Source organism: Platichthys flesus, chromosome 23 (genome assembly GCF_949316205.1).
Source record: "Platichthys flesus chromosome 23, fPlaFle2.1, whole genome shotgun sequence".
Lineage (NCBI taxonomy): Eukaryota > Metazoa > Chordata > Actinopteri > Pleuronectiformes > Pleuronectidae > Platichthys > Platichthys flesus.
Window position 1 is genome coordinate 3579467 of NC_084967.1, and position 23766 is coordinate 3603232.

At 42.8% G+C, this 23766-nt stretch overlaps 4 protein-coding genes across 4 annotated transcripts; 2 read left to right on the forward strand and 2 right to left on the reverse strand.

The window, feature by feature from the left end:
* Positions 1-173: 173 nt before the first annotated feature.
* psmc2 (proteasome 26S subunit, ATPase 2) lies at positions 174-3932 on the reverse strand. Its single transcript, XM_062382733.1, has 12 exons — positions 3773-3932; positions 3437-3474; positions 3258-3339; positions 2996-3095; positions 2694-2825; positions 2505-2577; positions 2275-2370; positions 1990-2154; positions 1803-1890; positions 1356-1558; positions 1171-1267; positions 174-445 (listed from the first exon to the last, which is right to left on the reverse strand). Exons 1-12 carry the CDS (start codon positions 3843-3845, stop codon positions 288-290), a joined length of 1305 nt encoding a protein of 434 aa, XP_062238717.1. The 5' UTR covers positions 3846-3932; the 3' UTR covers positions 174-287.
* Positions 3933-4180: 248 nt separating this feature from the next.
* dnajc2 (DnaJ (Hsp40) homolog, subfamily C, member 2) lies at positions 4181-11087 on the forward strand. The gene is made up of 16 exons (XM_062382734.1): positions 4181-4361; positions 5624-5814; positions 5929-6004; positions 6097-6195; positions 6285-6507; positions 6609-6674; positions 6778-6869; positions 7046-7167; positions 8178-8327; positions 8427-8515; positions 8647-8716; positions 8851-9032; positions 9167-9267; positions 10162-10272; positions 10655-10803; positions 10925-11087. The coding sequence occupies exons 1-16, from the start codon at positions 4307-4309 to the stop codon at positions 10991-10993; spliced, it is 1845 nt and encodes a 614-aa protein (XP_062238718.1). The 5' UTR covers positions 4181-4306; the 3' UTR covers positions 10994-11087.
* On the reverse strand, positions 11024-16792 carry pmpcb (peptidase, mitochondrial processing subunit beta). Its single transcript, XM_062382735.1, has 13 exons — positions 16660-16792; positions 16203-16340; positions 15621-15707; positions 15079-15208; positions 14585-14783; positions 14377-14456; positions 14048-14160; positions 13715-13858; positions 13102-13262; positions 12927-13012; positions 12754-12842; positions 11791-11866; positions 11024-11205 (listed from the first exon to the last, which is right to left on the reverse strand). The coding sequence occupies exons 1-13, from the start codon at positions 16735-16737 to the stop codon at positions 11141-11143; spliced, it is 1446 nt and encodes a 481-aa protein (XP_062238719.1). The 5' UTR covers positions 16738-16792; the 3' UTR covers positions 11024-11140.
* A 477-nt stretch (positions 16793-17269) lies between these two features.
* On the forward strand, positions 17270-19354 carry phax (phosphorylated adaptor for RNA export). The gene has a single exon (XM_062382736.1). It carries the CDS (start codon positions 17605-17607, stop codon positions 18850-18852), a length of 1248 nt encoding a protein of 415 aa, XP_062238720.1. The 5' UTR covers positions 17270-17604; the 3' UTR covers positions 18853-19354.
* Positions 19355-23766: the final 4412 nt, after the last annotated feature.

Genomic DNA, 23766 nt, shown 5'->3' on the forward strand with positions numbered 1-23766 from the left:
AGTCAATTTATGGTATTATGTTTGTGATAGTACATTTGCATTACAGTCAACACTAATGTTAAACATTGTGATGGTCATATTTTAGAAAAAAGTGTCTTCTTAAACTTGTTACTGTAAAACACAGGATGCCTTGAGGTCATTTGACAATACTGAACAAAGAATTGAGACTTAACTCTGGAATAAACTTTATTTTTAACCGACAACAAAAGAACAATATTTTTCGCAGTTTGTTTTGCTTCTTTGATGGTGGAACGCAAACATTGAAAGTCACACACACACACTCGCGCTCAGTTGTAGGTCATGTATCTGGGGGTGGCGCTGAACTTGGCGTAGGACTTGATGACCTTGTTGACGGCCTCCAGGAAGTCCTTCTCTGTGGCGATCTTCCTGCGAGCGCGGATGGCGAACATGCCTGCCTCTGTGCACACACTGCGGATCTCGGCGCCTGTCAGGAAACACACATTTAATTTGTGTTTGAGGACGAACAGGAAGTTCAGAAGTTCACGCAGCCAGCCACTCAGATGGGAGTTTCCAGAGTTATGATCAGATAATTCTGTGGCTATATCTTTAACAAGACAGGAACAAGCTTTTAATGCAGGTCTACATCTGCTCCAGATTTAAGGTTGTAATAGAAAAAAAAACAACATATAAAGCCTCTGTTTTCAGTATATGAAAAGCTGTTTAGATATAAAAACAAGGGTCCTAATAAAGTTTACCTTATACAAACGGAGAATGAATTGCATTGACACTTAAACCTTCAGTTAATCAGAGAAACTCGAACCCAAGTCATTTGGAGATACATGGTATTGCCTTGAACGCGTAAGAACGATGTCACAGTGCTCCCTAGTGGTCGTAAATGAGTACTGCAGAGTGTACAAGACTAGATTTTAACTCCTGTAAAACTACCAATGAACAGATTAAATGTGTTAAAAACGAATGAGAAAAAAAACTCTGCTTATTTACTGCCAAAATGTTTATCAATGTTCCTGAGACTCTGGAACAAACATTTTACAACAGGAAGAAAGGGGGACAATAGATAAAATGGAGCTACAGACGTTGGTAAGGTATTGACATAAGGAAATAGAGGAAGGAGATGTTGAGGAGTGGAAACAAAGTGAGAATTTGAGTCTAATGAAGACAGACGATGTCAGCGATTGATGCCAGTCTTACCAGTGCTGTTTGGACAGAGGCGGGCCAGCAGCTCAAAACGAATATCTCTCTCCACACTCATAGAGCGGGCATGGATCTTGAAGATGTGTGTGCGACCCTTAATAACACAAATTGTAAAGTTGTAAGGTTGAGACGTTAAAAAAAAGTAAATATGTCTGAGTATTTTGATAACACCTAGCACTCACCTCAAGGTCGGGCAGGCTGAACTCGATCTTCCTGTCTAGACGCCCGGGTCTCATCAGGGCCGGGTCCAGGGTGTCAGGCCTGTTGGTGGCCATTAGAACTTTGATGTTGCCACGCGGGTCGAAGCCATCCAGTTGGTTGATGAGCTCCAACATGGTCCTCTGCACCTCATTGTCTCCTCCGGCGCCATCGTCAAAACGAGCACCTGTGGAGTTCAAGCACAAAGGACAAGTATTATACAACTATATTCATCTCATTAAAATTGATTGGTGTTTTATCTACACTGGTTTTTAAAATGGCTACCAGTGATTAATGACAGGAAAGAAGCCAACTTTACACAAAATTATACAAGTCTACATGCTGTGCTCATGTAAGATCTGTTCTGGCCATTTTTTTAAGGAAAAATATTTTCACACATTAGATAATTGGGCATTGTGGGTAGGACTCACCTCCAATGGCATCAATTTCATCAAAGAAGATCAGGCAGGCCTTCTTAGTGCGGGCCATCTCAAACAGCTCACGCACCATCCTGGCTCCCTAGAAACAAAGAAGAGAAACAAAGGGAGTGGGTCTTTAAATCAGGCCACATTTACAATCTAAACAACAGCTACACTTTAACTGCCACGCTCTTCTTACCTCTCCCACATACTTCTGCACCAGCTCGGAGCCGATGACTCTGATGAAGCAGGCGTCAGTCCTGTTGGCCACAGCACGGGCACACAGGGTCTTTCCTGTTCCGGGGGGCCCGAAGAGCAGGACACCTTTCGGAGGCTCAATACCCAGATTGACAAACCTCTCAGGCTGTTGAGAAGAAAACAAACAATACAAGTGTTTGAGTGTGTTTATATAGTCTCTTCCACAAGAAGCGGTTGAGAGAAGAGACTTTCCATAGATTGATGACAAGCACTCGTAAACACTTACATGCAGCAGGGGGGTCTCAACAACTTCTCTCAGCTTCTCAATCTGCTCCTTACATCCACCAACATCGCTGTACGTCACATCCGGCTTCTCCTCCACCTACAGTGCAACATTTGGATAAAGGGTATTGTTGAATGGTTGAAAGGGCAACATTTACCAGGGCAATTCAGAGTTTTCACATCGAAAAACTTCACAACTAAAATGTTTATACGTGTCCAGCGGTGAATCCATACCTGCATCATGGTGACAGTGGGGTCAATCTTGGGAGGTAGAGGAATATGGATCTGATACTTGTTTCTGTCAACACTGTACAAGCAAAAGAGAAGTGATGGTTAGCGGATTGTATTACCACACGCCTCAAATAGATAAATGTGATGATGATATTTGATACTATATCAAATACACTAATACGTATGTCTCACCCGACTCTCATGCCCTCCTCAATGTCAGTTGGAGCCACCTGGTCGCTCAGGTCCACCACAAACTTTGCAAACTGTTTGACATTGATGATGTATTTTGGGTCCTCGGAGTCGGCGTTGATGATCTTTGTGCATCTGTGAGGAGGAAAAAAATTCAGGGAAAGGTAATGTTAACCCTTAGTTTAGATGCAGGTATCCAGTTGCATTCATAATCATTAACGCAGGACATACACAAAAAGGAAGAAAAGTCCAGAAATATTTTTGATTAATCTTGTTTTTTCTAATTTAGACCAAGTTTGGTGTACCTTGCCACCTGCAGAGGTTGTTCACTCTGCAGAGTCTGTTTGTCAGCAGCCAGATCCCAGAGTGCAGGTGGAGCCAGACCGGTGTCTGATTCCTTAATACCTGGCAAAGCAAATAATAGTAAAATCAAAAAAAACATCAGACATTAAATGCATAATGACACAAAAAAAAAATGGCCCCATGTGTGTCATTGTCGGGACACACATGGGGCCACAGTGTCATCTCTGGTGTCATTTGAAGTGAGTTGTTGGATCCAACCCCCACCTGTCAGCTCGTTGATCTTCTTGAGCAGTTGCTGGATGTCATCTTCCACTTGTTTGATCTGTCTAGAGTAGGTGCTTTGACCCTGGAGAGAAAACAGCAAAAACACAACTAAGTTGCTACTTAGAAATTTAAAAGATACTGCGAGTGTGAACAATTTCAAAAGAAAGATCCCAACTTACATATGTTTTCAGCAGCGCGATGTCCCCTTCATCCAAAGCTGTGATGGGGATAAAAACAACATCAGCGAAGGGTCACTCTGTCAGCAGGCCGCGAGCACTGAACTAAGACGTGACGTTTAATTCATACAAGACAAAATACTCTATATGACCTATTCAGGTTTTTTAGCATCAGTCATCATGAAACATTACGTTTATTGAACAACAGTTTAACCTTAACAAGTAGTAAACTAGCGGGTTGTTTGTCGAGCTGAGCTAACGTTAGCAATAAAGCTAATGTCGACGTCAAATAACATTTTACTCCTTTCAGCATCTAACTAACTACTAACTAAAACGTACATCTGATAGGACCCTCATCCTTTTCCTCCTTGTCCTTGGTTTTCCTCTGGTCGTCTCCCAGATAATCCGGCATTTTCCCTCTGAATCAACTGCTTCCCACAATGAGACGACGCTGCTCCTGCAGCTAAACTCAACAATTACACAGCAGCTTTGGGTTTCCGCTTGTGTGCGCCACTCAGCGGAAGTATGGGACGGACTTTTATTTAGGGAGTACCAACAATAAAAATAAAAAAATCGTCATTAACAAAATATTCTTATAAATAATTATATCATAGATGTTATCAAATAATTATACTAATATGCCAGAGTGTACAGTAGACACGGGTGAAGGAAAGCGCCTACTGCGGAACCTGAGTGGAGAGGAACCACAGTCCCTACACGGACCGTTCGGCGGTGTGACAGCGGAGCTCGTTCCCGGTCAGGCACTTGTGAGTGGAGGCCCATGTGGTTTGTCAATGAGCGGCCATCAAACCCCTGCACTTTAGGAAGCTTCCAGATTTCAGCGGCCGACTGTTCGAGTAATTTGTTTCCAAGATGCTGCTCGAAGCGCTGGACAGTGATGAGACGTTTGTGTTTGCAACCGCTGCGGGTAAGAAAGAAGGAGCACAGAGGAGGAGAGCTAGCTAAACCAGCAGCGTTGTAGGCGTTAGCATGCTGCTAAAACGCACACAGCGAGGACCAAGCTAATGTTGTCAGTGCTAGCAAGCTAATTTAGTCTGTGTCATTCTGTGTGATCGTGTCATGTCCTGGTCATTAGCTGCTGTTATTAGCCGAACTCTCACAGGTGGACTGCGCCTGTTAGCTAGTTACATAACATGTGAAGTTACCTGTTGTAACCTATGACAGTCAGACCTAAATGTAACCGAAACACCTCCACGGGAACTGAGGAGTTTGTGAACACAGGCATCACGTTAATGTAAAAAGATGTTAAATTCCATAAAGCATAACTGTCATCATTGCTCCTGGATCTACTGTGTTAGCTTCACACGAGGTGTAAAGATTCATGGTTCAGTTTAGATCTGGATATTTGGCTTAGTTTCAGTTCGTATTCAATGTTCCAACACTGCAGACGTGTGTCCTTTAGTCTCAGCAGCCTACTGATCCATCCCTCATCTTGATGAAAATGCTCATGCGCTTCAACCTGATCTGTAATATTGACAGGTAACATAGTAAAGTACGGCGAGTTCAACAGGCTGCACCTGCAGTGTATTGTTATTGTATTGCTGTTTCATTGATTTTAATGCAGTACGTGATCACTGACATCACTGGCTTGCTTTTAGAAGGACACACACATGTATATACTCTAGCAGTCTAATGATTCAAAGATAGATAACTGCAACCCCAACCCAAGGCCACATTTGCAGTTGGTGCACACACAGAGTTGCATCTCCATGACTTGCATTGATTTTCTCCGAGACGTAATCTTACCTGACCCATAATATCCAGTTACTAAACCCAGCATAAGCATGTCTTCACCCTTAAATTCAATAATTTACATTATGTTCCCATAAGGAAGACAAGACCAAATAATCTGACTGTGTGAACAGAATGATATAGGTTTCCACAACTTGAGTTGTACCTGGACCACACACACACAAAATGAAACGTACTGCTTCTTAACTGATCAACCATCAGAAGCTGCTCAACATAAATGACAGATTTATTAGAGCTAACTTAGACAGTGGCAGTGTCTTCATCACATCATTCATCCACCATAGAGCAATGACAGGGAAACACCCCACCCAGCTCATATTACTCTCGTCTCATACAATTCTGTCTAAATGGGACCGGGAGCTGTCTGTATGTTTTTTTTTCTGGGATTTTTATTTCACCTCCTCTCCCCCTCCTCAGCCTCTGTGCAGGTCCAGGTGGAACCTGTGGGGCGGTGGCTTGAAGCCTTCCTAAAGAGGAGGAGCAGGACTACGTCGGCCTCCTTCCAGGAGCTGGAGGAAGAGGAGGTGTCATCTGAGGAGTCAGATGATGAGGAGTTTCAACTGGAGGAGTACCCAATGCTCCGAACTCTCGACCCCAAAGACTGGAAGGTATTGTTCCAGTAACAACTAACATGTAGTGATGTTTCATTCATAAATTGTCCATATATAATGCATTCACGGAAGGAGTCATTGAACCTCTTTGTCTTGTCTCCGGCTTGTCAGAATCAGGATCATTACAGTGTCCTCGGCATCCCACACTTGAGGTACAAAGCCACACAGAAACAGATCAGAGCTGCTCGTGAGTACCCTTCCTCCTCCTGCTCTTATGTAGTTGTATTTGTAGTTGGTGATTAGAAATAATTAAAGCCACGTTCTGCTGTTTCTCGACAGATAAATCCATTGTGTTGAAGCATCATCCTGACAAAAGGAAAGCTGCTGGGGAGCAGATTGTAGAAGGAGACAACGACTACTTTACCTGTATAACTAAAGGTATGTAACTGCTGCTATATGTCACCGACACTTACATTATGTTTGGGCTCTTAAACTCATCCTGCTCTTTGTCAATGTCTGAACCTCAGCTATAGAAATCCTGTCAGATCCTGTGAAGAGAAGAGCTTTCGACAGTGTGGATCCGACCTTTGACAACGCAGTGCCTTCAAAGAATGAAGGCAAAGACAACTTTTTTGAAGCCTATGCTCCCATTTTTGAGAGAAACGCTAGATGGTCTTCCAAAAAGCACGTTCCCAAAATCGGAACCATGGAGTCGTCTTTTGAAGATGTGGATAATTTTTACACTTTTTGGTAAGTGGTGTTTTTTGGGTCACTATTCAGCAAGATGCTGATTTCAGATTTAAGGAGGGAAAAACAGCCAACTCACAATCTCTTATTTTCTACTATAAAAGGTACAACTTTGACTCGTGGAGAGAATTTTCATACTTGGATGAAGAGGAGAAGGAAAAGGCTGAATGGTGAGCTAGCGTTCATCACAGCCATTCAAGCAACTGAGCCAAGTATGAGGTTGTGTGTCTTAACTTCTCTTGTCTGACTGACATGTTCTGTTTTGTGCTACAGTCGAGATGAGAGGAGGTGGATTGAAAAGCAGAATCGAGCTGCCAGAGCTCAGAGGAAGAAGGAGGAGATGAACAGATTACGAACACTAGTTGGTACAGTCCCTCAGAGCCGACACACACTCAGAGATTTCATGATGCACAATGTAACTTAACAGCTAAAATATCTCAAAGCTGCACAAGGCCCAAATAACTCGACCAATATAGAAATGGTCTTTAATTTTCACGGCTCAAAATCAGTGGTATTGATCCGTGTTATTGCTTCTCTGCAGATACTGCCTACAGCTTGGACCCTAGAATAAAGAAATTCAAAGACGACGAAAAAGCCCGGAAGGAATCTGAGAAGAAGGCGAAAGCTGATGCCAAGAAAAGGGAGCAGGAGGAGAAGGACCGAGTAAGTCTTCATTCATTACATCACTGCACATGTATTGACTTTAGTGGTTGCATCTAAAAGCATCATTCGTGCTTTTCAGGCTTATGTTAAAAAAAATAAAGCCCCTCATTCATGCAACCTTTATTTTTAACTCTGGGGTACACCAGTCATGTATTGATTTTGTTCATCTTTCAAAGTGATATGTGCTGGAAAAGTAGTGGGAACCCAGACTCCAAAGCCATCCACGGAAATAAAAGGTGTCAATGAAACCAGATTGAAAATAATTTTAACATTTTTAAGTTTGTTGTTCACAAGATGCATCCGCTGTTATGAAACAGGCCTCAGGAGAATCACTCCACCATCTGTCTATAAATGGAGATGGTTAAGTTCTCTGGCTACATTCACTAGTAGTGGCTGCCAAGCTTAGACAACTCCAAAGGCACAGAGCAGAATTTTCTTTTAAGCTGCTTACAGACATGCACTCAAATCTGGATGTGAATATGAGAGGCCCTGGAGTTTCTCTAGGGTTTCTTCATCCTAGAAAATGTCAGTCAGTCAGTCAGGGTGAGGTCAGAGCAGGAGATCCTCCGTAGAAGTCACTTGTGGGCAAGATGATGACACTTCAAACTTTCCGCCGCCAGCTGCTTTGCTCCTCACTGGAACAAGCCAGAGATTTTCCTGTTGCTGGGAATTTGTCTTACTGAAGAAACTCGTGCTTCATTATTCATATGTGAAAGCGAAATTGAGGTGTTTTCATGTCTGAAAACACCTCAATATACGCAGATCATTAAACAAGGAGCAAGGGGTCCATGGCAGGACAATCATCAGTATTTTACTATTATATTATACACACTTTTTAAACTTTTAATTAATACAAAATATTGCTAGACAACTCTAGTGTGGAAATAGTTTGACTCTGACTAGTGTTTACTTCCTGATGGATGTTCAAGTTTTAAGTTTGGTTTATTTTTAAGTTTGCTTTGAAAATGGTGTCATCTGCTCATCGGTGTGTTTCTCTGTGAACCCGGCAGGCCCGGCAGGCGGAGCTGGAGACAGCTCGTTTGGCAAAGGAGAAGGCGGAAGAGGAGGCCAAGCAGGTGGCCCAGCTGGCGAAAAAAGAGAAGGAGATCCAGAAAAAGGCCATCAAGAAGGAGAGACAGAAACTCAGGACGACCTGCAAGGTGAATTTTCGTGGTTTCAAGTCTCAAATCAGAAGAGTCGTACAATCTAGTCTTATTTTCTCTATTGTCAACTGTCTCCATATCTTTCCTCACTCACAGACCTGGAATTACTTTGCTGACGATGAGTCTGACAGTGTGAAGATGATGGAAGAAGTGGAGAAGCTTTGTGATAGGCTGGAGCTGATGAGGTATTGTCACCTACATCAATTGGAGGAATTTAAATGCTTAAAAAATAGTGGACTTATTTGAGCACACTGGGGCCCCAATGCATCTTGAATCTGCGATGATCTTTTATGTTATGTTGCTTGTGTGTTTGCAGTCTTCAGTCCCTGAATGAAATCCTGGCCTCGGCCACAAAAGAAGACGGCAAGGCAGCTGTGGAGAAGCAGGTAAAAAAAAAAATGAAATGTTTGTTTAACTTATTTAACAGCTGATAGAGGAATGATCACCACCTTCATGTGGATGTCTACCAAGGTATTAAGTGCACTCAAGTTTAAAAACATGTTGGCGTGTCTTTCTTCAGGTGCAGGAGGTGAACAACCAACTGCAGAGGGAGAAGGATGCTGAGGTTCAGGCGAGGCAGACAGCTCGCAGTGGGGACCAGGCCAGCGGCGGAGGAGGCAGCTCAGAGAAGGGCTGGAACCAGGACGACCTCCAGCTGCTCATCAAGTCTGTCAATCTGTTCCCTGCTGGAACCAACGCCAGGTAAACCGACAGATCAGCAAGTTATGAATGGCAGAATAGAAGACTCGGGATAATAATGCAGCCCTGGTTTGCCATGTATTCCAAATGTATGCTGACAAAGAAAATTAACTCTGTATCTTTCCTCCTCCTTCCAGATGGGAAGTTATTGCCAATAATATGAACTTGCACTCCACCAGCGGCATGAAGAGGACGGCCAAAGATGTCATTAACAAAGCCAAGAATATGCAACGACTCGGTGAGCTTCACAACTGACAGTAGACCATTAATGCTAATTAAGACCTGTCAATAGGCTTTAAGAAGCCAAAGCAAAGTGCAAGGTACTTATGCTGAGCTCATGGTACAGGAGGGCATACAAATGTCCTAGTACAGTAAGGTGTTAAAAAAGGCCATAATATATTCAGGCATTAAAACGTCATAGTACAGTAAGTTGGCGGATTGGTATGCCTCAGATGAGCCAGGAGTCCCTGTACATCAGACAGTGATTAAGCAGCTCCATTATGAATGATGACTCACACCCTCTACATGGGGAATTTCCCAAAGGTAAAACAAACCGCTGCAGAAATAGTTTTGTTCCAGCTGCAATTGTTTTACTTGGCCTTATCCAATTTACTGTGGATAGCGAAGCATTTTAGCACTTTTTGTGGTCCTTTTTGTCAGTGGGTTATTATTTTGATGGATGCCTTCTCTTAATTTTGGCTGCAAAACAAATCTTCCTACGGAGACAAATAACGTTTAAAAATGTCATAGGACAGTAGGGTTAAAATGGGTATAGTAATGCGTTTGAAAAAACAGTCTTGTAAGGCATATAGAAAAAGCCACAAAGTTTGGCATGATAAACAGTCATAAGGTAATACAAATTATTTTATTTCATAGTACATTGACTTAGTTTTGACTTGAAAATATTCTCTGATCATTCTTAAAAAGAGTGTGCATTTTAATATGATCACTGGTGTATATACAGAAGAGTAAGTAAATGAAAGGGTAACTCGCATAGAAGAGAAATTCGGCTGCCTTTGCAATTTCATTTAAAATATTCATAATACATCAGTGTCAAAAACTCCTGTCGTCATCATCAGGTAACCATGCAAATGAATTCCATGAGCTCAAAGTGTACATGTCGTCTCCTCAGATCCGATACAGAAAGATGACATCAACAAAAAAGCCTTTGAGAAGTTCAAGAAGGAGCACTCGTTTGTGGCACCCACCATAGACAACGCTGTGCCCTCAGAGAGATTTGAAGGTGAGTACATCTATACAGCAGCTTAGTGTCTGCAACATATGATAAACGGACTGAAACCAGTTTCACAAGTGGAGAGAATAATTGGGGAGGAAAGTGACCCAAAATTTCCAGTACTTTGGGAGTATGCCACCAAGTAGAATCAATCATTTGCTTTCTATTTGCAGTGAAAGCTGTACATTAAGTAAAACAAATATAGTGCTTGTGCTGTACAAGGAATGTATCATTTTGTCCCCTTTACTGTGAAACCAGTGTTTTCACAGAGAACAGTTTGTAGCCGCATGTTGCAGCTTATCAGTGCTACTTCAACAGTCAAGTTGCTGTAGTTTGTTGACGCTGATCATTTCTACCAGACAAACCCATGTCTTCCGTTTGCTCCTCTCAGGCGGTAGCGCTGCACCCTGGACCACAGATGAGCAGAAGCTTCTGGAACAGGCCCTGAAGACGTACCCAGTCACCACAGCCGAGAGGTGGGAGAAAATCGCTGCTGTTGTCCCAGGACGGAACAAGAAAGACTGTATGAAGCGGTACAAGGTAAAATGGTCTATTAACTTATGTTTATGAGGTTAGATTAAATTAACATGTCTGTATAATACAAATTTACAAGCATCAGTAACTACATTGTTCTAATCTATTTCCCCTGTTTCTCTCACAGGAACTGGTGGAGATGGTTAAAGCAAAGAGAGCTGCTCAGGAACATGTGGCACCCAAGAGCAAAAAATGACAAGAACCACAAAAGACAATAGTATCCGTGTTATTTTAACATTATTGTGTTGGTCTTTATTTTATAATAAAAAATTAAAGGACGAAAAAGACAAGACTTAAATATGGTTTCTCTTTATATGTTTATGCTGTACAGTTAAAAAGGTGATCAGGTTCTCATCCAGTACATTCCACTGCGGATCTGGTTGTAGTCTGGAAGCTGTTCAATGGGACCTGAGACAGAAACAAAACAAATGTGGTTTATTTCTGTAGCTCTGGCATCAACTCTACCAATAGTAATATTGTACTCACAGTTACAGGTAACAAGTGGTTCAAATTTAGCTTACAGAGGGGCATAAGTGTTAGAAACCTGTTTATTTGACCCCTTAGTACAAAAAGTACTGAAAGAATAATGAAGCTTAAGTCACAATAAACAAATGTTTACATCTTAATCCAACTTAAAACCACGGGTACTGTTCATTATTATAACGTGAGTCTAGGTGATCAGGTCACTTTTTAATTAGTTTTCCACTTTTAAATTATGCTAAGCTCCAGGCATAGATTTAAGACCAGTGTTTATCTCTCTGCTTGGGTGGCAGAAACAAATGCAACTGTTGGAGACAGTTAACAGAACCTGGATGACCCTATTCTTTGTTGACGAGTGGGATTTAAAAAAATCAAGTATGGTAGTAGGCTAGACATTGCCAGCACAGAATATTTAATACATTTTATACAAAGCACCTCAAACCTTCATGACCTCAGGAGCAGTCAGCCTCTACAATGTGTCAATTTGCATGAAACGATGAATTTGCCACATACCAACTGCGGCGATAGCAGGAGCCTTGTTGAAGATGTATTTGGTGCACACATCCTTTATGGTGTCAGCATCAATGGACTATTGAGAAGTGACAAAAATAAAAGAGTAAGATACTGCAACCATTTCCCACAACTCCTTTTAAAAAGGTGAACAACGATTATTCACCACTGAAACAGGATTTGGTGTAAGTTATTCTATACTTGTGAGATATAAAAGCTATCACCGGTCTCATTCGGGCACATTTGAGGATCTTTGGCTGTAAACACAGCAGAAAGTCACATTATGTTTGAACACCAGCCACATATTTACAGTTGGTTACTACAGGATGTTTCTGAACAGTCAGTTACACTGTCCTCATGTTTGTTCAAGTCTTGGCAGTGTTTCTTGTTGTGGTTAGCCTGTGGTAGCTAACAAGCTGCTAGCTCAGCAGTGTGGATGGGGGTGCTGGGTTCAGAGGCTGGACTGGTACCGGCTGGGTGGGGCTGGGAGACGAGTACGAACCCATAGAGCTCATATGGGGCAGGAAGTACAAAAAGCTACTTTTCAGTAACATATTTCTTAGAACGGACTAAGTGGAAAAGTCCTCAGAGTGTAATTACGAATAGTAAAAGCCCAGAAAATGTATTTTACACAATATGGGTCGTTTAAGATACCTAGAAAAATTGAGATTTTTTTTTATTTTTTGGACTTAATGTTCAAGTGCCCAGTGCAGTCAAAGTTATTACGTTTTTGACTGTTCTGGCAAAACTATTAGCCTCAATAAATTCATCAATATTCACCCTCCTTGTAAGTATGAGGAGTGACAATTAGTCCTCTATGGTGAATAAATTTAACTGATGTCTTAAATGTTTTCATACAATAAGAGGTAATTGAAAAGCTTTGGAATCGATTCGGAAAAGACCTGTTCTACCCTAGTGTCTGATTTGATTTTTTAACCTTAGAATCATAAAACTGTTTCAACTCACATCAATTCTGGCCTCCAGCTCATGCAGAGGCATCCTGCGGCTGTAGCACAACATCTGTCTGCCGATGTCCTCACAGATAGGGGTGGATCCTGGAGACGGCAGACAATGTGATATTCAAACCCATGTGACACAACAGTTCTCATATCAACAACGACTCTGTGACCGCGTCTTACCGTCGAGATGCAGCAGCATGTTGGTCTTGAGAAGATTCTTCGCCCGAGCCACCTCGCTCTCCGTCACGCTCGTGCAAAGAGACATCCTGACAGGAAGCAAACAGACAACTCTTAACGTTTACATTTAGATAACAGCACTTATGGTTCCAACCCTTTCAACTGCGTTTGTTCTTACCATTCCATCTGAGTGAAGTGCATCATGTCGTTGATGGTGCCGGGCTCACACACCATGTAGAGCCCCCACAGGCCTGTGTCGGTGTAGCAAGTGTTGAAGGACTGGAAACTGTGGCATAGGTTTCCCTGACAGGCCATTTGGGCCAGTTTACTGGACAGATTCTGGATTCACACAGGACCAAAAAAACAACAAGGTTCAGTGTTCGTGAGAACACTGAAGCAGGATCTGTGCATTTATTGTGGCAGATTTTACAGTAAAGTATGAAATAAACTCATTCAGCAGGACTGTGAAAAAGTTCATGTTCAATCCTGGTACAATTGAACACAACAGATAATGAGCAGAATTAGATTAAACCACCTTGCTTGTGCTGACACGCAACAAACACTGTGAAATAGAGTAAAAAACATTTTGTGAACATAAATGATCGAGTGTGTAAGGTCGGATCAAAGGTGGTCACAGGAGACACCATTGCCAAATGTGTTAACACAGAACACTTATCACTGACCACTGGTGATCAAATCTCTCAGGACGGATACCATTGCCAGATTGCATCTTTGCGCATGGCTGGCAGGTTTTAATGTTGTGGTCTTTCTGTTCAAACTAAAGTACTCACCACTCCACCACCGAAAGAGCGGTCCCAGTTTCCGATGAGTGTGTTTGCCACCATGAGGGGGATAGTGTCAGGGTGAGACCAGCCCACTGCCTCCACAGCGATGGCAATATGAGCCAGGGGCATCTTGTCATCACGCACACGGATCTGAAACAACAGTAAGACACACTGATTCTTCACCAAAATAAATTCAAGACTTTGCCTTCCAAAGAAATCATCACGTTATCTATTAATGATTTTGTCTTGTTTTCTTTAAATGTGCAACAATTAAAGTAAATAATACATAAAAAAAGAACCCAGAAACCTGGAACAATGAGCATGAAGACTTAACCTTACCTCACTTCCTGTGAAAAGGCAGGGAGGAACTGGCGGAGCATCACCTTGATGTAGACCAGGAAGTTTTCCAAAGTGATATTTTGCCAAATCGATGAGCTCATCATGTGAAACACCTGAACAAATACACACGGTCAGAACAACCCAGGGGTTACAATTCTCTGGAGTATTAAATCATGACTGGTTTACTGAGATTTCAAGAAGAATCAACTCTAATGGTAATTTATTCAATCTAAGACCAATGTCTCTGTCTCAACTATTTATATAAGCTCATACCAAAGAAACAGTTTTAGCCCACTTGAATGCAAAACGAGGAGAGAAAGAGCTCTGACCTCCGGCAGCAGCCAGCACTATTCTGGGGCCTTTGTAGTGAGTGGTGATGTACTCCACCAGGTCTCCTCTGTTGATGGTCCTGCATCACATACAAATATACAACTGACTCAAAGCAGGAAAGAACTGTAATTTGTTTTGTGTGTACAAAGCAACGCATGTCAGCCTGTGCTTAGCAGCAGATTATTACAAATGAAGGGTCAGACTCACTTGATGTTCTCAGAGGGGCCCAGAATGGTCCTGCCCAGAGCTGTGGTCTGATAGGCTGTGGCGTGCAGGTAATCGAAGACCACTTCCTGCAGGTTGGTCTCCACTTCCTGCATCTCTCGGAGGATGACCCCTCGCTCCCTCTCAATCTCCGCTTCGCCCAGCGTACTGTTCTGGATGATGTCAGCCAGAATCTCCACAGCTTGAAAGAAGGAAACAGGAAAAACTTAAACTGGATTTATGATTTTTTTTCATATGAATAACAAATCTGTCCAGGATGTCCATTACATTCAGGGTGTTAGTTTACTATGCTGTAAAAAGGTAATATAATTTACTTTATTGAACATTCCTTTATGGTGAATCCATCAGACTAATGTGCTATTCTTTGAAAACAGATATGGATGTTTCTCTCTTCATTACTACTTCGGCACTTTGACATCTCAGTGAGGCCTTAGTGTTCCTCTGACATTGAGGTACTGAGCCCTGCTGTATTGTACCTCGTGGAAGATCCTTGGAGAAAGCTTTGGCGTAGTACACAGTCTGCTCCCGGGACGTGTAGGCGTTCAGGTGAGCCCCCATGTTCTCGATCTCCAGCTCTAGATCCAACTGAGACCTTTTCCTTGTGCCCTGACATACACATATACGCAATGAACAAAACTCTTAAAATACTTGAAATATTAAAGACAAGGCACATTATTTCATTTTCTGAGGCACTAATATTAGATTTAAGTAATCCCTTTTGGATTTTGACAACCAAAACAATGTCACTGTACCTATGCCCTGTTCAGATCTAGCAGTAGCGTCTTGGGCAGTGTAATGCTGATGGCAGTGAGATTGGTCCTGTTTTGTCTGTATAACTGGAACCTTTCCTGAGTCCTTGTATCTACAAACATGAACTCAATAGCTCTTTATAAATGCAATGACCTGTTTTTTTTTTTATTATAATTGTGGCATATAATGTAAATAAGAACCAATTAAATACAAACCACAGAATCTAGTTTACAGTAGTAACAATATTTCTGCACTGCTCCCATCTCACCTTAAATGCCATATGTTCCAGGAAATGTGCTGTGCCATTATTCCTCTGGTTCTCATAGCGACTGCCGGCGTCTATCCAGAGGCCCACCTGGAAGAAGTCAGTGAATTATATTTACATATTATATCCAGACACTGGAAACTGCTACTGTACCACAAATTCCGTCATAAACATGAAACGAGCTCAACTTCTGTAATGATGGAAGTAAATGTTTGGGAACTGAGATAATTCGTCAGCGTGTAGATGCTTGGAGAGACCCGAATCTATCTGCTATCAAGTATTCTGAAAAACTGTGCACAAGTTTATCCAAGTAGAAATGCAAATGGTTATGATGATTAGATTTATGATCAATAAATAAAGCAACCTCACTTTGCTTTTAGCGCTCGAAAGCTTTGTAGTTTCCCAGAGTTTCACACTGGGAATTGAACTACAGTGATGTTTCAGTTCTACCTAGCATGTTGCCAAAGATTACAGTGATCACAGTATGTTATGTTATACCGAAAGCCTCACAGCTCCCTGGTTTATTCTTTAACGCTGATAAACATGATGTGTATTTTCTTGTGTGAGAGGAAACGTGGAACTTACTGTGCATGTGGTGAGTCCCGCGTCCTCCGAGGCGACCCGCAGCCCGTTCTCCAGCGTGCTCACCTTGGTTTCAGGGACATTTAGCGCCACCTGCTGGGCAGCCTGTGTGGCCAACAGTCTGTGTGATCCGGCTGAGAGCTGCAGGGGCAAATCCAACAACAGTCAGGATGACGCTTCACTTTCTAGACACTGACGTCACAGCTGATGTAACTATGTCATCGATGGGTTTGACAGAAGCACACAAGCCAAACTTAAACTCTACTATCTTTAAGAGTCCATCTTGGAAACGCCGGGCATGTCACAGCTGTTAGCTAAAGTTAGCAGACACGTTAGCAAACACTCGACCTGACCGACCACGCCGAGAGCGTCTCCTCCGTGAGACTTTACAACGACACCCGTCGATAAACCACACAGGGAGAAAATAACACAAACACAGACGCTGACACGCTCCTCTTACCCGGTTTAGAGAGTTTGTCTTCAGTCTTTGGAGGAGAATCCTCCCAGAAGACGTAAAACGCTGCACGGACGCCGCCATGTTGTTTATCTGTCAGACTGCGCGTGTGCGGTTTTCATTGAAGCAATATCCGCCGGAAAAGTCGAGATAATCAATAAACATTTCTAAGATGAAAAATATATACATGTCAAGCAAAAATAGTAATGTAAACAAAACTTGATGTTTAAACATGAAGTATATCAAGTATCAACCTTCATTTTATTATATTCTTACAACTACAGGTTACAAAAATACAAGATGTTGGTGCTAACTTCAAATACGAGGCAATGAAATGGAAATTAAGTTTATTTTCAACTGATATTGTGATAGTGAAAAATTATTAAATTGTCCTAAATAGTGCGTTACAATGAAAAATAAATTTCCTTATGACTAAAAATGTCAGTGAAATGTTCTATGTCTCTACGATATGATGAATACAACATTATTTGTCTTAGTTAGATTTAATATATTTGTATTATTTATTGATGGTTATGTTTGCATTTCCGACAATATGTTTTGTAATCATTGTTCTTCTTCCTGGGTCACGTTTAATTTTGAAAGGGTTTGACGCTTGTAAGGCGGAAGCGGGGCTTTAGGTTAGCGCGAAATGTCTTGAATGAGTCTTTCAAGTTTGCATGTAGATCGTGAACCTGATCTCCGCACAGTTCTCTAAAGGGCAGCGACTGAAATACAAGCGGACAGAGAATCAGCTGCTGTGTTCCTCTTCTGACGGTGTATCCTGTTGAACCCAGTCTCGTGTGAGTCTCCACCAGGTTGAATATTAACTTCTGGCTTTAGCTGGTAGCGGACAGTGCAGTTAGCGGTTGTTGCTACAAGCGGCCTTGACAGCAGCTGATGCATTAAAACAACAGTCAGCTCCTTGTCTTTGCTGTGACTTCCGGACTAGAAATGGCGGATGGTGGGGATGCAATGGCCGGTGATTTGGAAGATGGCGAGATCTCCGGGTCGGGCTCGGACACAGACATGTGGGCCACGGCAGCAGCACCACTGACTCGACCCCGGGTTCCTCCAGCTTTCAGCGGCCAGTCCTTCCAGAATAGAGCCGCTGCCCAGCCCCCTGCCGCCGCCTACCGCAGCGCCGGGAAGACGGCGGAGTCCAGCGACAGTGACCAGGCCTCGTCGGATGAGGAGGCGTCTGTTTGGCGCAAGAAGCGTCAGAAAGTGAACAACGCTCCGCAGCCTCCTGCCTCCGCCACCGTCCGACCTGCGCCGACGCGCCTGCCCGCCCCCAGCGAGTCAGGAGGCCGCAAGGTGAACAACATATGGGGACCCGTGGTCCAGGAGCAGTGCCAGGACGCCATCACCGCAGAGCTGGGTATATTCGGCATGGAGGGTGACGTCAGCATGTCCAGCAGGAATGTGGAGACCTATAACTTCGTCCTGGCTCGCAAGCTGATGGACAAGGAGAGGGAGAAGGAGATGCAGGCACAGGACGATGGAGAGGTGAGCATGCTGGATACCCAGCTGGATGAGTACATGAAGGGCCGGGCGTCCGCGGACAGGTCAGGAGAAGATGCCAAGAGGAAGAGGTCAGCTAAAGACAGACTGGGCCCCAGAGCTGAGATGGACATTAAGGGCAGGTATGAGATCACAGAGGATGACCCTGAGGAGAAAGTGGCAAAAGAGATAGCACACAGGCTGCAGGAGCCCAAAACGGACCTGATAGAGCGTATCGTTGATGTCGTTGGGGTGAAAAAAGCCATCGAGCTGCTCGGAGAGACGGCCACACTGGAGGAGAGAGGAGGGGTGTACACCATGGACGGCACCCGGCGAAGGACACCCGGCGGGGTGTATCTCAACCTGCTGAAGAACACGCCCAGCATCACCAAGGCCCAGATCAGGAAGATATTCATCGATGAGAACCAGAAGGACACCAAGAGCAAGAAAGCTGCTCAGAAGAGGAGGAGGTACATGGTGGCCAAGAAGATGAAGCAGGCCATCGGGACGCTGAACCTGCAGGAGCATGACGACGGCTCCAGGGAGACTTTCGCCAGTGACACCAACGAGGCCTTGGAGTCACTGGAGGAGGCTGCAGAGGAGGTGGAGGGTGAGGAAGAGGAGGGTGAGGGAGAAGCTGCAGTGGGGATCGAGGAGACGCCGGTGGTGTACAACTCCGCAGACCTGGAGGTCTTCTGAAGGCTACTGCTGTTTGAACGCTTAAGAGGTCTGAAAAAGGAGGACTTGGATCTAAAAATTCAAATCAAACACTGAAAGCACTAAAGGAAGATTACAGAATCACACGTGTCCCTTTTCTTACCTTAGCACAGAAGGGGGAGTTAAAGTCTTGTTTGGAACTGCATGGATTTCAGCTCATGTTAACAGAGTTAGTTTGATTTGTGTTACAAATGTTGTTTGCCTTTGAATCAGATTCTGGATCATCAAGTGGTTGCAGGATACTGTGTATGTTGTTGATTTCTTAATATAATTTCTTTTTACTCTAATTTTCATTATGAGATAATGAAGTCTTGAGTTGATAAGTTTGTTTGTTGGTTTAACTATCTGGATTATAAATAAAGTTGACTCTGGGTATATTATAAACAAAAAATAGTTTGCCTGTACAGTTTGCCTTTTTTCGATATCGGTGTTTCAATCCAATTATTTAATAAAGTATCTGAATACTGGAGTGAGAGAACTTGAACTGCTGTAGTAGTGCAGAGGTTTGTCCACTAGGTGGCAGAAGTACTCTTTCCCATAAGGTCCAGGACAAGATAAAAGTATTGATTACTCAAAGGAAATAAAAGCACCAACAAAAAGGTGGCTGAATAATACATATGCACTTAAAAAGACTGGACTAGGATGATGGAATTAAGTGTCTATATATAGCGGCACTTAACAGTTAGACTGCACTTGAAAATGAATGATATCAACTTGAGTGGTTATAAAGTAGATAGCCGCACAATACATGGCATCACTAGTGACAGCAGATATATCAGGTACTAGACTGGACGTCCGGCTCACTGCATAATCAACAGACCAAGCAGCAAGTGCCTATGAAGACTGTTGACTATGTTAATGTGTCACAAGTGCAGCATTGATTTCTGGAAAGAGAAGCTGCAGAACAAAAGTCATGGCTAAAGAGACAAATTGGTGTGCATGTAAGAACGGCCTCAAAAACCCTCATGCACTGCACAGATATGTGGAGTCATTCAACTAGTGCCAGGACTCACTTATCCGCCCATCCACATCTTTTACACATCTACTTTGATCCAGTGCCTCAGTTCCTACAGTGGAGTGTGGTTTCTGGTACAGCCACAGTCACATGGATCAACATCTGCACAGTCCTGGTGTCTCCATCTTTCCGTCGTGCATTTACAGCACGCAGCACATGGATGGCAGCAAAGGTCTGATTGTGGCGGCAGCAACGGTACAAACTTTTCAGAAGCGGTTATTCATGATAATGCCGTTATGGTGCTGAGTGTATGCCACGACACTAACTAAAAAAAATGATTTGTCAGCCATCTATATATCAGACAGAATTATTCATAATGCTTTAGTCCATGAGCCTGTATTTTCCCACTTATCCTTGGTCTAAAGTTTACGGGCATTAACTGTGTAATTTGAGGGTAGTTATTAGGAAAATGAAGACACAATTGAGTTAGTTCGGTGAATGTTTTATAACTCTAATAAGCTACTTTTGGTTTCCAATGGAATTTACTAGGTTATAAAGAATTTTTCATGTATTATTAGTAACTATACATCTTATTTATGTTGAATTGTATTACTGACTGCAGATTATTGTTGCTGCCTGCTGACTAAAATAAATAAAGTAGGTTATGCAAGTTTAGTATTTATTTGATAACTATGAACTTGTTGAGGGTGATTGACTCGGGTTGTTGCCACAAATTGTGATTTGTGAACATAGGCTACACAAATACAATTTGACTGATTGAGAAGAAATTTACAATTAAATCAATGAATGAATCTAATGAATGAATCGTATAAGGTGCTTTGGATAATCTAATCTAATGATATTCTAGCTACACCATATCTTGCTTAGAAAATCTTAGGACTTTAGTGTCACTGAATACTAAAACCTTTTTATTTAAAGCTGCATCAACGAATTGTTTCGCAGAGTAAGTCCAACACTCGCTCTGCTTTGTGCTCAGATTTCATCTCAACCATCTCCTTCGAAAATTCTGAGAAACTTTAGCTGCCACGTGTTCCATCTTTTTCCACCCGCTCGCAGCAGCTGAATCGGCCTGTCTCTTGTTTGATGCCAGGCAGCGAGCGCTCAGTGGGCTCATTAGAACTTCGTCTGCCGAGAAAAAGAAAACACAGGCAGTCTGACTGATCAGAAAATGTGGTAAAGGAAAGACAATTTTATTGTGTCCAACCAAAACAATGAGCTGTAGGAGGCTAAAAATCTCCACAGAGATAAAGTAAACTCAAGAAACAGACGATGGTGATCATTTTATGAGAGTTAAATTGTCTGTGATAATTCTCTGGTGTTTCACACATTTGTCAGTGTAAGGAATATGATTAATGTTCCATTAATGTGCATAAAGTTCCCATCCAGTACTTGCTTTACAAATTATAGTTTTTACTTGTGCTTAACATAAACAAATGACCCCCCTCCCCAAAAGCAGCTGCATCTAGATCAAAATAAAAGTTTGCAGTCGCCTCACACAGCTCCCGGGAGAATGCAAGCCTTTAATGGTGGCAGTGGATTTGTCAGCTGAAGCGCCTTGGAAATGATCATTATCTCTGCTCATGGCTGCCACATGAAAGGCCCAGCGTTCTGGCAGAAACATGTTTGATAATCCCACCACTTACGGCTGTTTGCGTGTTTGCTGTCGGATGTGTCGTTTCTGATGAACCGTCGCCGTGCACGTCCGGGCTCCACGCGGCGGTTAGGCAGAGCTGATTAAGGTTTTCTCGAAAGGTGCAGGGATCAACTTCCTGTGGTTGACTTTCGCCGCCGTCCCTTCATCTGCACAAGTGCTGGGTTTATTGCCATGAAGAAGAACATACGATGGCAGACAGACCTGCATTGTTTGCTTTAATGGTGAGGGCGATCAAAGCAGGATTATCAAAGAGACGTGTGAGTTGCAGGAGGGAAATGATGCTGTGCCTCGTCTTATTCATGTGGAATTGTTACACGTGGTCCCTGGTCTCAGGACTTCTTTATCTGTCACCTGGCAACAAACTCGTTGCCTGGATACAACACCCTGTTTCTTATTTCCATCGGATCAAACAGGACCACTGGTTGAAAGACTTGTGTACCTTTGGACAAGAGGGGAGGCATCAGCAGGATGTCAGCTTCCAGAGAGGTTCCCTGCAGCAAACTATCTGTCTATTGCTTACGTCTTTTCACCTCATGTTCTGTGGGTATCTGCTCTTTGAGGTTTTGTCCAGAATCACCGACTTAGGTATGGATGAACAGCTTGTTTCACTAATTTGGAAATATCTAGGAGGCTGGTCACAGACGTCGTTTTTCCCGTCTAATGTTCACAAAAGCAGAGGCTAAGACCAATCAGAGTTGATCGGTGCAGAATTTTCTGACCCATGGAGCCGCAGACAGAGGCAAGAACGTCACCACAGTTAGACGTCAGATCCCTGGGCGCGACGCTCAGTGCGCCCCGTCCTGTGTTCCCTGGGCTGCTGCAAGTAGCCAGATGAACCGCGGTAGAAGTGAGTTAGATAACATCATCCGAACCCCATTGAGAGCAGTCGGTGACTCATCACTTTCACCAAAAACAAAGGTGACTCAGCTGGGAGGAGAAAAGAGACGATGGATCACGTTCATTAAGTGTGTGTGTGGCCTCTGGGGATGATGTCACATCACACGTGTCTAATACAGAGTTTTCACTTAGTGGCAATGACGGCTCGAGAATGTAATGAAACAAGTCAGGGAGGACGAAAGCAGGATGCAAGTTGCACAAAGCAGTGATCTAAATGGTATCACGGTTCTAGGGTTAGCATCAGAGTAACCCTCTACACCTGTTGTACAACACGTGAAATATAAATTACATTTTTCTATTGAATCAGTGTCAGTTGAGGCTGAAGGCTGGAGACTGTAACTACAGTCCAGACTGAGCACTGAGCGGCATGTTCTCTTAAGGTGCTTTGGAATAGTCCATTTTGCTTAGGAGCCTGTTTTAATTCTCTAAAGTCTAAATTATTATAGGAAAGGAGCTTCAATGCTTCCTGTCACACTGGACCTTCCTTTATGAAAGGAAGGGAGAAAATTATGCCTCACAATTCTTTCCTGCAGCAACAAAAAAGTTACACAACCTCACAGTTGCACCTGGACACACCCATATAAATATAAAACGCAGAACAGCTGTTTTATTCTCATGACATTATCCAGAACTGATTTGTCTGAGCTCCGGATTTCTTCTCTGTCACATCTGTCCGGTCAGGAGTGACAGTGAACAACAAACTGATTGAACACACAGTATAAGTTATATATAATTTTTCTCCACGTATATTCTTCACATTGTTATAGTGTGAGGACGTGAAAGTGGTACTGGTCACTTACCCTGATTGTCAGATGGCAAAACCCATAGACCTTCATCATCTGTGCAATGTTGAGATTTTAGAGCGGACCAGAACAATCCTTGATGATTGAAGCCAGCCAGTGTATAGTGGGTTTTTGTTGATTCTATTTGGTCAAAGATACAATCTGCCAAGATGCAGAACTAATAGATTTAAAATGTATCCCTGCTGCCATCGGCCTTTTAAATGACTCTATATGATGCATTTCATTTGTCGATGTATTTATTTTAATGTGGCTTGACTTTATGTGGTCACCGACAACTAATTGCCCCTCAGGGATAATAAAGATACCTTGAACCTTGAATTAACATTCACTCTGTTGGCAGCTAAGACTGAGAGGGACGTATTAGATTAAGAGGAATCTTATTTATGACCTAAATCGGTTGGACAATGGAAATGTTCAACTGCTGGTGCTTCAAGATCCAAAGTCAAAGGTCAAAGTCATTATCTTTTAGCTTTTAGGAAGAAATGATTACAGTTCATCTGATAATAATCGGGAGGTTTAAATCTAGTTTAACCCCTTGTAGATGGATGTCACGAATTAGCCTTAAA